The sequence below is a fragment of the Lepidochelys kempii genome, chromosome 10, assembly GCF_965140265.1.
Source record: "Lepidochelys kempii isolate rLepKem1 chromosome 10, rLepKem1.hap2, whole genome shotgun sequence".
In the NCBI taxonomy this organism is placed as follows: domain Eukaryota; kingdom Metazoa; phylum Chordata; order Testudines; family Cheloniidae; genus Lepidochelys; species Lepidochelys kempii.
This window is the reverse complement of record NC_133265.1, coordinates 2,430,584-2,444,374: the sequence shown is the minus strand read 5'-3', so window position 1 is coordinate 2,444,374 and position 13,791 is coordinate 2,430,584. Positions and strand designations below refer to the sequence as shown.

Sequence of the window (13,791 nt, the reverse complement as noted above, 5' to 3'; positions counted from 1 at the left end):
GCAGAGCTCACTGTCTGCTCTCACAAGTGGCTGCGGCCCGTAGCGGGTGAGAGCCAGCAGCCCGGGGCTGTGTTGCGCTGAGAGGTGGCAGAGAGGCAGCGGTGCTCTGAACAAGGTCCCTTAGTCATGAGCATTTAGCAGCATGCTGAAATTCCAAAGGGGTTTATTCCGCCGTGCTCCAGAGGCCTGGTTTGGTCGGGTTTGCACTTTAATCCCTGGGTGTAAAGCGCCTGCCCCCCTCGGTGAGCGGCACTGTGGGGATTATTGATAACGCTGATCTGGGGGGGCTGTGCCCGGCATAGGCAGCTATGGTTCCATGCTGACCGGAAACATGCGGCTTGTCTGGAGCCCCCTCGTCCCCTAGCAAGATGCTGGACATAGACCTGTTTTTGCAGCCTACCAAGTGGCATCCAGCACATGTCATTCCCCTGCTGTGTTACTGGTGAGAGGGGATGGACCAGCTGCTTCACCCACCCACTGTGCATGCTTGGGTTCCTCCCCATGCCTTGCCCTGTCTGTGAGTCGGAGGTGGGACTCCAGCAGGGTTTAGCCATTCAAAACTCTGCTGTTCATAAGAAAAGTCTCCCATTGTGTCCCCCCCGCCCCACACACACACAAAATTACATCCAAATAATCAGACACAAATGTGGTCATAATGAAAAGTAAATTTAATATCCCAGGTCCTGTTTTTGTAAATTAGTCTAACCAGCAGCTACAGAATAAATGACACCTAATTACTGTTCAGTGAAGTTCATGCAGAAGCACTTAGCTGTGAGATGATCATAGGGAAACACCATCAATGACAGGAAATGAACAAGATGCCGGCTGTAGGAAATTGTAATTACAGAAGACTGACATACTGTGTGAGCTGTTTATGATAATGAAGTGGTGCATCAAATCAAATTAACCTTCGTTATTTAACACAGAATGCACCGAGGACTTGTCTCCACAGATGCTGGATCCAAAACTGGAGCAGGAACCCTTGAGGTCGCTGAATTCAGAAAGGCAGCTAATATGAAGCCACGGAGGGCTGCTTTTAGTTAAGGCACGGTTACTAAGAAATTGCCTCTGCTCTGTGTGCTCCAGTGTCCTGGCTGATGCAATGGCATTAGCTAGTTCAGGCGGAGAGTCTGTGGAGCTGCTGTCACAGCCCTGGGAAGAGCCTCTCTGCGAATGGCTGATCATTCACACTCTCCCTGGGAGAACCTTTAGGCAGGAGGCTGAGCGATCAGCCAGCCTCGCTTCCCCTCTTTGCCCCGATGGTGTGTGCCCTTCCTCCCGCTATGCCTGTGTTTGAGCACTCGCTCCCTCTTACCGCTGGAAGAGAGCCAAGAAAAGGTCAGTACCCTACCATAGGAGGAGTTAAGAGAAGCCAGGGGAATGTTTGCCATTAGTCCCAGCGGTCTCCCTCAGCGCGGGCGCCAGCATGTTCCTCTGCCAGGCGCTCAGGGCAAGCCACCATGCCACTTCCATTTGTAAGGCAAAGGATGCAAGTGCCGCTTTCCTTTTCTAAGAAGGTTTCCTTTGCTCGTCGCTCTTCCTCGCGAAGGCTCCTGTGCTTACTGCAGGGACACTTACCTTGGGATCCTCTCACACCGGCGGGTAAGTCACTTTCCAATTCACCCAAAGGCTCTGTTCAGGATTCATGAGCTTGTGAAACGAGGGGCCCATCTTTGCCGCTGCTGTCGTGTTTAGGGCACCCACAATGTGCCACTGTCAGGAGTAAGGAATTGTTTAGGACCTGTGCTAGTTTCCTCTGGTTACTGCAGATGCTGACCCAGGCTCTGCAGAGGGCAGGATTAGCTGCAGAAAGCTGGTCTGCACACAGGAGGGGATTACAGCTGTGGTTTTACGGCAAAGGTTTTTTGTTTTCTAGGTTTTATTTTCTTTTATCGTTATTTTTATTCACGGCTTTTGTTGGGTTAAAAAGAAGAGGTGTGAAATCCCACCACACATTCCATAGATAACTCCCCCACCTGCCGGGTCATTTAGAGAGCCGGGCTCAGCGATAATTAGGACTTGCTCTGTTGGGCTGAGTGAATCAAATGGGAGCCGGATTAGAAACAGGGAGCGTAGCATTCAGAATGTGGCATGTGTTCTGCCCATCTAATACGGTCCAAGCATACATTAAAGGAATCCATTGGATTAATAAACCAAACAGGCTGCTCAAATCCCTTCTGGACTGGCTAGGAAAATCAACACCCTGGGATGCCATTTGTGTTTTGAACTGTTAGATCTGATCTGCCTTTTGCCATGTTTGCTGTGTGACGTTTTGAGTTGTCTTACATTAGGAAATGTTTGCTCAATGCCCTGAGTGCCTGCAGGGGCCTCCGGTCACTTTATAAGCAAAAGGTTGTTCTGCAAAACTTCACATTTGTTGGACAAATACAAGTCACTGGTTCAGTGAAAGTCCTGAGTTCTGCTACTCCAGGGCTGCCGAGCGGCTGCTGTCAGATTTGCCACGACTCCTTCACCCTGTGCTCAGCTGTATTTTTAGTTTCCTTTCTGTTTACGCAGTATTCGTATTAATACGCAGGTACGCTTTCCTGTCTCTTTACCCAAAGATAACTTCTACTTGTGCACGCTTGTACCTGCACAGCTCAGAGTGGTAATGCTTTCAGTGAAAGAACTCGAACAGTCACGTTCATTTTAGGCAGCCGTGGTGGCCCGTTCTGAACGACATCTGAGCATTTCCATACATGTGGTGCCTGGATCCCAATGGGTGTGAAACCTCAGGCAGGTGGGAACTGGCAGGCTTTGGAGTAGAGCAAACAGCCAACTGGCCGGGCATGGTTAACTTCAAAATGTCAGGAGTTTATTTACAGCTCTGCTTAACGTAAATGCCAGGCACTGAGAAAACCCCTGGCCTCTCAGTGAGAGCACTGCAGTGACGTCTCCTGCTTAATGAACAAGAGCAGTTGGTCTCCTCCTGGGTCAGGAGGAACTGGGCAGGGAGAGCAGTTGGACAAGGGCTGGCGGGGAGAAGAGAGGAGGCTGCAGGAAAACAGGTGGGATTGGAGCAAGGGCAGGGTGAGGATGCTATTCCAGGGGTCCGTAGAATCGGAGTGAATTATGCTCTGTAATTAACTCTCCCCGGGCCATAGTTATGAATTAGTTAAGCCCAGCTAGAATGGGGTCCCTAGTTCTCTGCACATCTGTATCTAAATGTGCCTGTTTCCACATCAGCCTATATGTGTATGTCTGTGGGTCTGTCTAGCTGTAGATAGATCCGTCTAAGATCTAGAGGGATAATAGATAACGAAATGAGAACAAACCGTGCCCTACTAACTCACTCCCTAGTGGCACAGAATTCTCAGTAAGGATTACAAGATCCTGCCCAATGTCATTTACAACCTCCTTGAGCTGACCTGGCTCCTCTCTGAGTCCTCTCATCTCCAGCCCTGTACCAGGGCTCCTGTGTGTATCAATTAGCACCCCAGGGGTCGCACTAATAATTCTTTCTCTCATGCGAGCTCCAAGTCCTGGTTCATAGCGGAGGGCGCTGGGCTTTTGTGGTTACAGATTCAGTTTTGCTTCGCTTCCTCAGTATGAAAATGCCTTGCGACTTCTGATGGTTAATCACTATTGTACAGCACTAAAAATCATCTAATCCCCTTTAAATGGCCTCAAAATGGGGGCTCAAGCAAAGATGACGAATGACAGACATGATTAAACTAATTTAGTAGGTGAAGCTTTGATGGGAGCCCTCTCCAGCCCAGGTATTGCCGTAGGGGACTGTGCCCTAATTATCCACATGGCAAATCCAAACCTCCTCACTGTTGTATTTGAATTAAGGAGACAGGGCAGGGGGAGGGTGTAGGCCAAAGGGTGCCTTTTTGACTGAAAAGATTTGTATTGATTTGCTGCAAAGGGCCACCTTGTATAATCTCACTAATGAGACAGTAAATCCAGATTCTTTTAATAACCAAGTATGCATCCCATGCTTTGTCAAATGCCTTTACTGCATCTCTCATCAAAGGATTCCCTGTGTACATGTATTTGCCTTTCAAAAGCTGTCAACTATAGTGAAATATAAAGGCAATGAAACATGTCTACACAGCTCTCCACAGAAGATGCGCTGTGCTCTGGAAATCTCTTTTCGTGAATTACGGTACCAGACACTGAACTCCCACAACCAGATTCCTTGCTGGGGCAAAGCTGAATTACAGTGAACTGAGCTCATGTGAGAGTGAGAACTGATGTTAATGAACATGTTCTAGCCCCATGCGCTCCCTCTGGGGAGGGTGAACAGAAGGGCACATCATAGCCACGTAGGCGACAGGTGTAAGTTCAGGGCAGTATGTCTGACCCTTCTGCAGCATACACCTCTGTGATGCATCCTGGCTGACAGGCACTCTCAACCTAGTTAATTTCCTGGCAGAATGAAAGTTTTGTAGGGCAGACAAGCAGGCCATCGTCAGCTAGAGGGTTTCAGGGAAAGAGGGAGTTTTAAAATCCTATTGAGCCAGCTCTCTTCATAGGCTGCACACTTTCCCATGGGGAGCATGGAAGCTCTGCACCATGTGGACCACCAACAGCTGGTGAAGCAGGAAGAGCAAAGACACGCCTGACTCCCCTCCCCGAGCCGCTCCTGCCAGACCCTCTCCCTGCCAGACTCCGAAGGGGTGGTGGGCGTTATCTGGAATGTCAGCTTCACGCAGAAACCAAAGGAGGCTGCCTAAGGGCCAGGATGTGGAGGCTGAAGGTAACTCTGTGTTGGACATGAGGGGCCATCAGAGGCTCGGGAGGTAGCCTTGCAGACTTGTAGCACCTTCTCAGCCACTCTTGTGTCAAGGTCCCAGCCTGCGTTTTGTGGTGAAATGGACTGAAAAGGGTGAGCACCAAAGCAAAATGCCCCTGACTCCTCTATCAGACCAGGCACCACGTGAGGAGCCGGGCGAAACAGGCTTCTGCGTAACTGATTGTAAATAATACTTAGTGAAAAGCTTAGGTCTGATGCTCAAAAGGAGTTAGGCACCGAAGACACTATTTCAGGTGCCTACGTCCCAGGTTTGGCTCCACCGCGATGCACAAACTCCTGTCTAACCCGTGTAGACCCCTAAACTCGGTGCCTCCATTTTCAGGGCCAAGTTCCTGCTGTGCCAGAGTTTCTGCCTCTGAGCATGTACACTGCTCCCTCCCTCTAGGCGTCCTCCAGGTACCTATCTCCTGCCCAAGCCCTAGGGCAAGTCACAAACCGGGGGAGAAAATCTGTTTGGCTCCCTAAGTTGCATCCAGGGCCTGTTCTGGTAGATGACATGCTCAGAGGCTGCCTCCTGGATCAGGTCCCATTCAAAACCCAACCGGCTGATGGGGAGGAGGAAGAGATGGTGGTGCCCAGCGGTTAGAACACATGCGTGTTCCATGGTGGATAAATACTTACAAAGACGTTGGGCCAGAGAGAGTGCACAAGAATGGCTCTAACTCTGTAGTTCAGTGCTTCGGGCACCCACCTGGGACATGGCCTGGCTCCAGTCCCCCTGTTCCAATTGCTCTTTCATTCTTTCTCCACAGTGGAACATCATCAACAGGAGAGATGGGGGGACCCCCCTCCCATCCGAATACCCCATAGCTCAGTGCTTAGAGCACCTGCCTGAGAGGTAGGAGACCCACGTTCAAGTCCTTTCTCACCCTCTGGCAGGGGGGAGAATTGACCCTTAACACTCACAGTCCGTGCAACCTTTTAGAAGCACCTTATGAGCACTCGATAATTACTCCTCAGCAGACCAGGCTGAGGTAAGTGCTTTACAGCGGGGGAAACTGAGGCTTGGGAAAGTTTTACAACTTCTCCAAGGCCAGAGAGGGAGTCAGTGTCAGAGCCAGGCTTCGTCCCGAGGATTCCTGACTCCCAGTACTGTGCTGAGACCATGAGACCAGCCTGCCTCTCTAATGTGTTCCCGTGACATCACTGGTGCAGAGGAATTCAGCCTGGCTGATGATAACTCTGACCTCTAGAAATAAAGCCTATGGTGCACTGACGGAGAGTGAGGAATTGAGTTGTGGAGAGAGCCGTCCAGCCAATGCTACTTTAATTACAACGGATGATAGGCTCTTGAATGTATGGGAACAAGTTCACCGTGGTCATAAATCTGCTGAAATCAAGGGATTTATGCCAGCAGAGAATTTGCCAGCTGGGAACATAGGAATTGCTGTACTGGATCAGAACCATGGCCCACTTAGCCTGGTATCCTGCCTCTGAGAATGGCTGGTACCACTTACGAAAATCGCCGCAGGGGACAGCCATGGCCTAGCCAGCTCATAGGGAAAGTTTCTTCCTAACTTCTGTCACGTCGAGGTTGGTTCATGCCCTAGATGTGTTCCATGGTCTGACTCTTAATGAGAGGAAGAAGAAGGGGGATATGCATGCCCAGAAGCCAGCTCCTGCCTTGTGTTCCAGGCACTGCTGGTCGGCGGGAGAGACCTGGTCTGTGGTGCTGCAATGCAACACTCTCTCCAGCTGCCTGGCTACGTGACGTGGTTTCAGTGTGTAGGTGCCATTTGGCTCAGAACACAAACTAGCCCATTAAAAACATTCTTGGACAAATCGTTAGCAGGCTGTTGCAGTTTCCTGAAGATTTAAAGTCCATAAATATTTACTGATGCGATTGAACAGGCAACCCTGTTTTTAGACCATTTCAAACTATGAATTTGAAGCTGTTATGGTTTCATTAAACACCTATTAATGTGAACGTGTTTCTAATACCAGTGGGAAAGGAAAACAAAACAAACGGGTTGTGATACAAGCTGCCTGAAACAAAGGCATTCACAGCTGCTTGTCCGGAGCTTCCTGCTTTTCTGTGGCTAGGAGCAAGCTGGTATTGAATAGGGATGGAAATATAATGCCCAACTAAGAATGATTCAAACGGTATTGAATTAATTCAATAAAGGGAAAGGATCTGTCTGTACTGACAGATCTGACATTTAAATTCCTGGTCCAGGGAGCTGCAGTATAAAAAGTTAATAGGATGTAGGTTTCTAACAATACATATCACATAATTCTAGGGATATTGTGCGGGCCCCTTACAATTACTGTACCACATGTGGAATATAGACTTCAGTTCTGGTCACCCCATTTGGGATAGATCAGTTAAACTGAAGAATCCAGTACAGGGCAGCTGAGATGCTCCGTGGAATGGAGGGGCTTATGAATGAGGTGGGAAAGACAAAATTGGGGTTATTTAGCTTTGAGCAAAGATGATTAAGAAGTAACACGACTGAAGGTTTTCAACCAGCTAGCTGATAGTTTGATCTATGGGAGGCTGCTGGACAGACCAGAAATAGGGATTATAGGTTTACGTTAAGAAGGAATATATGTCTCAGTAGTAAAAATTTCACGTGGCACTTTACAATGTGTGGTGAATACGGAACGGACGTACAGGGAAGGTGGTGGAGTCCAATAGTATTAATGTGTTTAAGCAAAGGGACGAGTGTGTGGAATATAACACATGAAATGAGTTCTGTGCGTGGGAGGAACCAGCTTCCCTTTCGTGGAGTTGGGAGGGAAGTTACTGCTGGTCTTGTATACAAGAGAAGGTAAACAGGAGAGCCCATCTGACCGTCTCTAGTATTGATTATTGTGTGCCTCTGCCATGTTCTTTCTTGTTCATCTAATCTGTAAAGGACACTCCATATCTTTTTAATGTCTTGTATGGGAGCCTTCCCAGGTCTCTAATTTAGTTTGGTTGCCCTTCTCTGGGCCTATTCTATTTTTGCGGTTTCCTTTTGGAGAAGGACACCGTGCCGCCTACACATGGAACGCCATTCTAATATGTGCTTTGAGTGGAGGTCTTTATTGTGCTGCCCACTGCAGCAGCTGGATCTTTCTCCTAGGTGGTTAGTCTCTTTAGAACAATCAGTGTGTAGGAGTAGCTCACGGTTCCTTCCATTTGCACTTGTCGGGCTGAGTTTCATTTCTCAGTGCGTTACCCTTTTTACCTGGTATTTTTTGGGTCCTTCTGAAGTTCTTTTCACTCCTCTCTAGACCTGACTAGTCTGACTAATCTTGTGTTAGCTACAGATTCTGATTCCACATGGGTCAATTATTCTACCAGATCACTGGGAAACATACGAAATACCACTGGCCCCAGTGCGGATTCTTAGGACACCCAGCTATTAACTTCCTTCTGTGGTGAGCATGGAGCACTCATTCCCACTCTTTGTTCTCCATCTCTTAGCCAGTCACTAGTCACTTGTCTAAAGATTGCCTCAGCCAGTGATTCCCCCATCCCACATGTTGCTCATTAGCGTACTTCTTGTGGAATTAGGAGGCCGTACCATACAGTGTGTGTGTTCCATCGATGGTTGGTCTCTATGTTCCGTTTGCATTTGTGTGGTGTCTGGGCCTCATGCTGCCTGTAGTGATTTATTAACAGCAGCCACAGGAATGCAGTATGTACGCTAAGTCTGACTCCCTCACTTTGACCACACTTCCCTTTGGAGAGAAGTAACCCTCATAGATGCAAGGCCTTTAGATGGGCCTGGTCTTTGTGATGCAGGGATCGGTGCTAAGGTAGAGCTCTGACCGTTTGGGCAATGGATCTCAGATGCACATCACCGCGCAACCCATCCACTGTAACCCATCCACAGGAACCCTTTTGAAAGCCTTCAGGGCTGCTACGCCTGTATAATGATATTGCCATATGCCTTCATTCACCAAGCTATAATTTATTCTTATCCATAATTAACAGTAATGTATCCCCATCCAGGCCTATTAAAATACCAAAAGCTTCACAGAGGAAAGCACAAGAATGTGCAGGACAAAATCAGAATATCCCAACCCCTTCCATGGGATATTGGGAATGATGAATGTTACACTACTGCTGTCCATCTTGCTTTTGTTTAATTATCATTTTTGTATTGTTCTTGTCTCTGGAGACTCGATCTGGCAGGAATGGCTTGATGGATTATGTATGAAATCCAGGTCAACATGTCCAAGTATTACTGCCTTGTAATTTGCTGCGCCACAGAGGCCAATATAGATGCCTTGTGTTATTAATTATACCAATATATTTTCATGAGTAATGTGATTAATTAGGCTGTATGTATTATGACTCCGCCAGACCTGTTCTGTTAGTGTGTTTGTTCTTGGATGGAACTGATTGACTTAGAGTGAGAACAACATAGATTCAGTTGCAACATAGATTCAGTCACATTTGTTTTCTTCTAGACTGTTTGAGGAAAAAATAATAATCCATAAAATTCATTTTTATGCAAGGAAAATGTAAAACATTGGGGTGTGGTGAGGGACATAATCTGAATAGCAATTCATAGCCGGGAGTACATTCAGTCCAGGGAACAGGCAACCTGAACTGACAGATGTTTTAAAAACGCCTTTGCCTTTGTTACTGATTGTGATCCTAAGAGCATCCCAGTGCCAGAGGGCAAGGTATTGTATAGTGAGTTTCAGCTGCTCTAACCAGTTCAGTGTGCCCCAACTTGCTATAGTTACAATCTGTATCTAAAAGGTACCATGTAAAATGTCGTTGGAAAACTAATAACTCCCTGATCATTAATATTCTTGTGAAACATATGCATGGAATTTTCATCACGAGTTATGGATATAACTGGAATGATAACTAAAATGTGTTTAAACCAGGCAAGTCAGGGGGTGTTGGTAAACAAGGAATGTGTATATGCTTCTCGGTCCAGCTTGGTCATCAGGTTGAGACAATGAAATTCTAATTACATATGAGGTAAACAAAGCTAGAAAACTAACAAATGGGGCAGGAGACAGCATGGTGTCCTAGCAGGAGAGAAACTTGGGCTGGATGTTACGTTTCAAAGATTTGCCGGTCTATAAAGACTGGGGGTCTGACCCTTAAGTGATAAGCAATTGAATCAACTGATTCTATACAATATTACTGTATTACAAAAGTTTATCAAGTGAGGTGCTTTATGAATGCCTATGACACACTGGTGATTAATATCATTGTGATTTTGTATGTATTAATACTACATAAGAAATTATGGATACTTATTATTAGGCTTTACAGTTTGTGACCAAACAAAGGGCGAAACAGGCTTTCCCCCAGACAGGAGAGAAGGCAGCTATTGACCTGTCTCCAGAAACTAAGCAAGGTGTGACCAGAAACTATGGAAGCCCTTTTTACATAGAAATCAAGAAGGAAATGGGAAGCCCAGAGGAAGAGAACAGCATGAGGTCATCCTGCCTCTTGAAATGAGGTCATTGAAGTTTGGAAGAGATAAGCAAGGTCAAGGGCTGAAGCCATCTTTGGCATCCATCATTAGACAGACGTAAGGGGCCAGAGCTCTTGCCAGCTGAGAAAGCTGGGTCCTTCAGCCAAGGAGGGGTGGAAGTCTCTGGGAACTGAATCTATGTGAGAAATCTGTTTAGCAATGATCTTTCACCTGGGCAGGCAAGGGAAGCCAGCGGCTTGTACTTCTATGGAAGGTCCTGACTGAGGGAAAGTTACCCACGGCTGGAAAAAAGATTTGTGAGAAACCATCTTGAACAAAGCCTGTAAACTTGCTAAATTAAGTTTTAGACTTTTAGATGCATGTTTTCATTTGTATTTGCTTGTAACCCTTTCTAACTTTATTCCTTTTACTTGGCATCTCTTCACCTATGTCCTACTGTTAATCAATTTGTTTTATTTTTTTACTGTAACCCAGCTCAGTGCTGTGTTTGCAGGGAGGGGTGTATTTACCCCAGTTAATGAGCTGTGATGTGCCATTAAAGAGACAAAAGCACAACAAACCTTATTTCTCAGAATTGGCCAGGAGAGGGCTGGACGCTCCAGGGCACATGATTTTGGGAAAATTCAGGACTGGGAGTGTGTTGAGATCATCTAATGGGATCTGCAGGGAGCCTCCACTCCACCGGGCTCTGACCCAGCACCCTAGAGGGTCAGCAGCATTGACCCCTGGGCAGGGTTGTGGACCCTCTGTGTTACCCTCCTAGGGTCACTTCCTACCACTGCTCTCTCCGCTTCCAGTCCCAGAAAAGGAGAAAGAAAATAGAAAAGGGAAACCAAATTGTCAGCCCCAGCCGGACTCAGCATGCAGTCCTTGGGGTGTCAGGGAGGGTCTCTTTTGAGCTGGGATGCTCCCTTTTTAACCCTGTCTCCAGCTGGAGCATGCTCTGCAGGGTTGGAGGGGCAGGGCTAGCTGGGTCCAGTATAGACTCTTAACCCCTTCTGTTCCAGTGTGGGGTTTGTTGGCTGGAACCATGGCTAGCGGAAGCCAGAGTGCAGTGGGGGCCTGTAGACTGGCTGCTGGGATCAGAGCTGCTGAACCAGGGCTGTCTTGCACATGGGCTGTTTCCTGCACTCGTATAGACTGGCTGTGACCATTGCAAGCTGGGAGCTATAGCAAAAAAGCATTGCAGGGCCCCCAGGGTTACAGGGAAGGTGGTGACACAACCCCTCACTGGTCTGGATTGCAGCCCCAATGGACCGTGACACTGATGTCCTCTTAGGTTTTGTTTAGGATTTTAAGGTATGATGTGAGATCACATTAGCTAGCTCCAGCTAACATCTTCTAGTCAAGGCACAAGCACATGCTAACATGGTGAAAGTAAAGCCTGTCAGGAAGACACGGCTTTAACGCGATCATTTTCGCACATGCTGAAGAGCGTGTGTTAGACCAAGCTAGCTAATGCGCTCTATCCTCAGACCACAAAACCCTCCTCTACACAAAGCGACAGATAATAAAACCTGAGCCACATGGAGCCCCACCTGAAGCCAGTGGGACTGCAGAGTTCCACCCTCACCGATTCAATTGCAGGATATAGATCACACTGTTTACCGTTTGTACCCTTTATTTCTTTAGAATTGCACTCAGCTTGGGCAGTGACGTTGGACTGGTCAGTTTTGCTTGCTGTTTCTCATGCATAGTTCAGTACTTTTGTGTTTTGGTTTCCAACAACGCTGCACCCTGCTTTCACGGAGTTTATTCAAAAATATCGAAGGAGCCTTTTCTGTTTGTATCAGGTTTGTAAATCACATTTTTTCCCCTTTGCAAAGTCAAAATATCGGGTCTAAATCTAGTTGACAGTGTGGTGCCTTGGAGACTTGCTTACACCCCCCAGCATACTGCAGCTCGCAGAGGCGTTTGCACTTCACAAAGAAGTTTGGTAAGGTGTTGTCAATTTGCATACTTGGAGGAGAGGATGGAGCACTCACAGTTCAGCTGCACCGCGGGAACAATCACATGTGGACAGATTTCAACAAAGGGTCTTTCAGGTTAAACAGCAGTTTGCTTGGCTTCTTACCCTCTGTGTTAGCTTTGAGTCTGTGGGCTAGAATCTCCCTCCCAGTTCTTGCAGGACCCTGTAGTGCAATCATGACATCATACGGAAATTAGTGTGATGTCCCAAACAGTGCTCTGACTTCCCCATAGGACCCAGCAGCTGGGCTCAGGCAGGAGGAAAGCCCTCATTAAACCTAAATCTCTGCAGTAGTCAGGAAATGGTTATGTGCCCGCAAAAAAAAAAGAAAAAAAAGGGGTGAAAAAATCACTGGCCAGTCCCTGCTTTCATCTAATGTGTTTGGCAGTTCTCCCTGTTGTGAAAGACCCTCCCCAAGGTCTTCTGGGCCTGGTTTTCCATTGAGCTGCACCTTGTGCAGTCCTTTACACTGGTACAAAACTTGTGCAAACGTGCCACCAACCCAGAGCAGCAACACATTGCGCTCACTGCCCAGATGCAGAAGGGTGGAGAACCAGGGCCCGTGTTTTCTGCGTCAAGATCTTTGTGCTCAGGATACTCAATCACCATGGCACTGAGGACTGTTGTGTCTTTTGTTTCCATAAAGGTCAAAGAAGAGTCATACTCCTTTAAGTGCCAAGAAGAGGCCTTCTACCTTCTGGTGCAAGAAGACATTGAACAGTAAGGCTGCTGCGCGGCTTTTCATTCCTGAGCAGGCCCCGGCGTGGACCCTGGTTACCCCTTGGTCACTTTCCTTTTCATTATGAGTTAGATCACGGGAGCTTTTCTTGTGAACTTTGTGTAACTTAGCTCTGTGTCGCTACCGCTGCTGATGACAGCCGTGTCCTTTTGTGGGATAATGTCCCTTCTGCTGATACCCACAGACCTACTCTTTGCCCATCTGGCTTTTCTTCTCATTGTAGCTGCTGGGACTGGGGGTGGGGAGAGTCCCTTCTTCATTTGAATCTCACGCGACACAGTAAGCATGATTGAGGCTCCTGAAGGACCAGGGCTCATCGCTGGCTAAATTAAAGCCCCACTGACCATCCCTTCTGTTCATTGACACAATCCTTAGACCACCATGCCCACCTAGTAATGAGGGTGGCACTAGTCCCTGAATGCCTTTCTTTGATCTCACTAGTCTCGTTCAAATGGGACTGCTTCCGTGCTTTGATGGATTGAGGCTCGAGAGCTTGCACCTTGCAGGATTGAGCCCATAGCCACAAAGCAAAACGAAAGCTGCCTCTGGACAGCATGTGTCTGTGTCTGCATTCAGGCCCACTGGGTTCACTGGTTGAAGCATTTTAGTCTGTTGCAGGCTGCTTAGGCTTTGCTCCTCACCCAAGCCCTCGTCTTTGCCAGCTGCTGCAGGCTGGCTCTGAGCAGTGGCTCTTTTCCAGGTCAGATTCGCTTACCCAGTTTCAGATGTTACCAGTCTAAGTCGATGTAATTAAATGTTTCTGTGAGTGAGAACCACTTGGAGGATGTCTGGCAGTGACTCAGGGTTCCCACCTTCACTGATATTCCTAACTGCTTGGTTGTTTCTTTACAGTGAGCCCATGAAACATTTTAAATTAAATCTGTGCCCAGCACAAAAGCGCAGATTGAGATGCTGATAGTTTTTG

The 13,791-nt window shown here is 47.5% G+C and overlaps 1 protein-coding gene across 1 annotated transcript in view; it reads left to right on the top strand.

Moving 5' to 3' along the window:
• Positions 1 to 13,791, top strand: part of TNRC6A (trinucleotide repeat containing adaptor 6A) — a 175,055-nt gene that overhangs the window by 33,580 nt on the left and 127,684 nt on the right. Inside the window, exon 2 of the mRNA XM_073361630.1 lies at positions 12,774 to 12,847. Within this exon, the coding sequence (XP_073217731.1) occupies positions 12,774 to 12,847 (74 nt within the window). The remainder of the gene's footprint in view (positions 1 to 12,773; positions 12,848 to 13,791) is intronic.